We start from the raw sequence: 2,923 nt of genomic DNA, 5'->3' as shown, positions 1-2,923 counted from the left end.
GATATATAATAGTGATTAGGGGTGGGCATTCGGGTTCGTTTTCGGGTCTGTTTGAGATTTCGTGTTCGGTTCAGATCTTTGAAGATTCGGTTTGGATTTGGATAACCAATTTAAATTGGGTTGGTTTAAATATTTGGATAGAGAATTAATAATGATTTAAGTATTTTTGGAGTTTTGTGTATATTTTAACTATTTTAGATATTTACGTTTGATTATTTGTATATATTTTTAAGTATTTAAACGAACTTAAAAGTATGATATATATTATGGATGTTTTTATATATATTAAATCTAAAAATAATTAATATATATAAGTATATAAATCTATTTTGAATACTCTAAATACTTCGGTTCGGATCAGATTAGGTTTCAGTTATTCAAATACCAAAATTTTGAATAATTCAGATATTTAATCAATTTTGGTTCGGATTTGGTACTATTTTTTTGGATTGGGATCGATTCGATTCTTGGAATTCGAGTTTTTTTATCCAACCCTAAATAGTAACATAAAAAAACAAATAACCTCATATTTTTTTAAAAAATAGACTTCGACGCGCGGGTAAAATCTAGTATAGTTACAAACAGAGAAAATTAACATACATATCCATGGTAGAACACTTGACATTAAAACCAAACCTATTTTAACTATGTGCTTCGACCTAGCATGCAAAATCATACGCAACGATTAGAGCGGTGAATTTGAGTCAAAATCTGCCGGTCCCGCCTCGTCTGTCCCGCTGCTGGACGAGTATTGGTGGACCGATTTTAAAAAAATTGCCGGGCGAGTGCGGGTAGTACATATCTTTATCCATTTAGCTTTTTTCCTACCCCACAAGCAGCAATTAAAGTCTTAAACTAATCCTATTGGTTAACCGATTCAAATACACCCTGTTCTTTTATTCAAATGATTATATGATAATGTTTTCAAGTTCATTAGTCTTATTTCAACGCTTTATCCAAATATATTCTAAGAGGTTGTCAATTCTCAATGATCTATCTATACATAAAAAGGGTATTCGTAAATGTCATTTGTTGTATCAATAGTAACCTTTGAGAACCATTTTTTGTATAGATCAAAGAGATGGGTTTCAACGACCCTTCGTTAAGCTCAATCATCCTTTGGTTTGCCGCCGTAACGTCTCCCTTAATTATCTCCGTTATCTTCATCTTTTTATGCATGTGTTTTCTCAAACGCCGTAGGTTTGTGGATGCATTACCGGAAACAGAAGACGACGACCACCACAGAAGAGAAACACCGTGCCAAGGGCTTAGCGCTTCTGTGATTGCCGCCTTTCCGACCTTTTCTTACAAACCGGACAATAATGATACCGAGAGCAACAATCAAGAGATAGAATGTCCGGTTTGCTTAAGGTTAATCCCTAAGAATGTCGTTATTAAGGTTTTACCAAATTGTAAGCACATGTTTGATGAGGACTGTATTGGTAGGTGGCTCGAAACTCAAGTAACTTGTCCTGTGTGTCGTAGAATGGCTGAGCCCATGACTAGCACTGGGGACAAGGTCTTAGAAAGTATAGTATAGTATAGTTGATGGTTAATTATATATGTTAATTTATATAGTTTTCCTTTTTGTTAGTTGTAATATATATGAATGATATGGAAATTTACAAATGATATAACTCATCATGCGCAGTTTGAGTCATAGTAATTGAATTTTTCGATTAAGTGAAAGACCCAATTTTGGTTTAGGTAGTGAGGTTATGTATAGCTCGTTCTTCCGTTCGTTATACAAATTATGTACTACTATCTCAGATGGATAACTATAATAATGTCAAAGCCAACAAGAAATGGTGGTAAGTTTAGAATTTTCTTCATTCTCTTCGCAGGAACGTTTCAGTTTTGCTTTTATTCAGTTATGTCTGTTGTTAAACAGTATTTGTTAAGAATGATATTTTGGATAATCTAATTATGTGATTTTCTTTAATTGTTAAGAGAATTATTTGGTGTTTTTGTTGTTTTATGTCGTAGTAGGTGATAGATTAATATATTATGTGTTTGTTTTTTCAATAATGTGTTGTTGTGCGCATAATATTAATTGTTAGTGGTGAAGTGAGTTGATATTGAATTTCAGTAACTTTCTTTTATGAATTTGTTGATTTTAAGATTAACGGTTTCGACTTCAAAATTGTATTTTTTTAATATATTTTGGAACATTATTCTTTTAAAATGTGTCCCCGCGAGCCGTCATGCACCATCTATGTATTTCGTTTATCTTTCAGGTGTGCGAGGCTTCTCACCATCACCAAAAAAAAAACTCACTTTCGTGATCTTGTTCTTCTTCGCCTTCTTCTCCTGTGAGATTATCTGATATTTGTTGTAAATCGGGTTTATGAGTTCCCATTTGTGCGGTTGTTTCTCACGCGTTATAGGTCAATATTGGCACTCTTCTTCTTTCTTAGATTTTGGCTTATGTTAGGAGCTGCATCCCCTTGGGTTGGGACAAAGTTTAGTCTTTTTTGATGTTGTCTTCTCCATCGTTGGTTTGCCGTCAATAATCACTACAAGAAAACATGCCAATAACAACGAAGATTTATGACGAAAATATTTCGTCGTAAATTTACATGGTGTTTACAACGCAGTTACGAGGAGACCAACTTTCGTCGTAAACGCCATGTAAATTACGACGAAATATGTTCGTCGTAAAATCCATGTAAGTTTACGACGAAAGTACGTGGAATGAGAAATACGTCGTAATCGTTACATCGACATTACAACGAAACATGTTACCGTTATATTTAGGTGAAAACGTGTATCCAATGTGCTTTAACTTACCTAATTTCGTCGTAAAGTCGTTGTAAATATTATGTTAAAACCATGTAAAATCTATGTAAAACATTCCTTGTAAAATCGTTGTTATATTTCAACTACCCAACTCGAAAATTTCTCTATATATATGTCATTTCCC

The 2,923-nt window shown here is 33.4% G+C and overlaps 1 protein-coding gene across 1 annotated transcript; it reads left to right on the top strand.

Moving 5' to 3' along the window:
• The first annotated feature begins 928 nt into the window (after positions 1-928).
• On the top strand, positions 929-1,614 carry LOC106340989 (RING-H2 finger protein ATL40-like). Its single transcript, XM_013779808.1, has 2 exons — positions 929-1,122; positions 1,201-1,614. The coding sequence occupies exons 1-2, from the start codon at positions 1,082-1,084 to the stop codon at positions 1,538-1,540; spliced, it is 381 nt and encodes a 126-aa protein (XP_013635262.1). The 5' UTR covers positions 929-1,081; the 3' UTR covers positions 1,541-1,614.
• Positions 1,615-2,923: the final 1,309 nt, after the last annotated feature.

The sequence above is a fragment of the Brassica oleracea genome, chromosome C4 (assembly GCF_000695525.1).
Source record: "Brassica oleracea var. oleracea cultivar TO1000 chromosome C4, BOL, whole genome shotgun sequence".
NCBI lineage: Eukaryota > Viridiplantae > Streptophyta > Magnoliopsida > Brassicales > Brassicaceae > Brassica > Brassica oleracea.
Note: the sequence above shows the minus strand (reverse complement) of the source record. Positions and strands in the feature narration are given on the sequence as shown.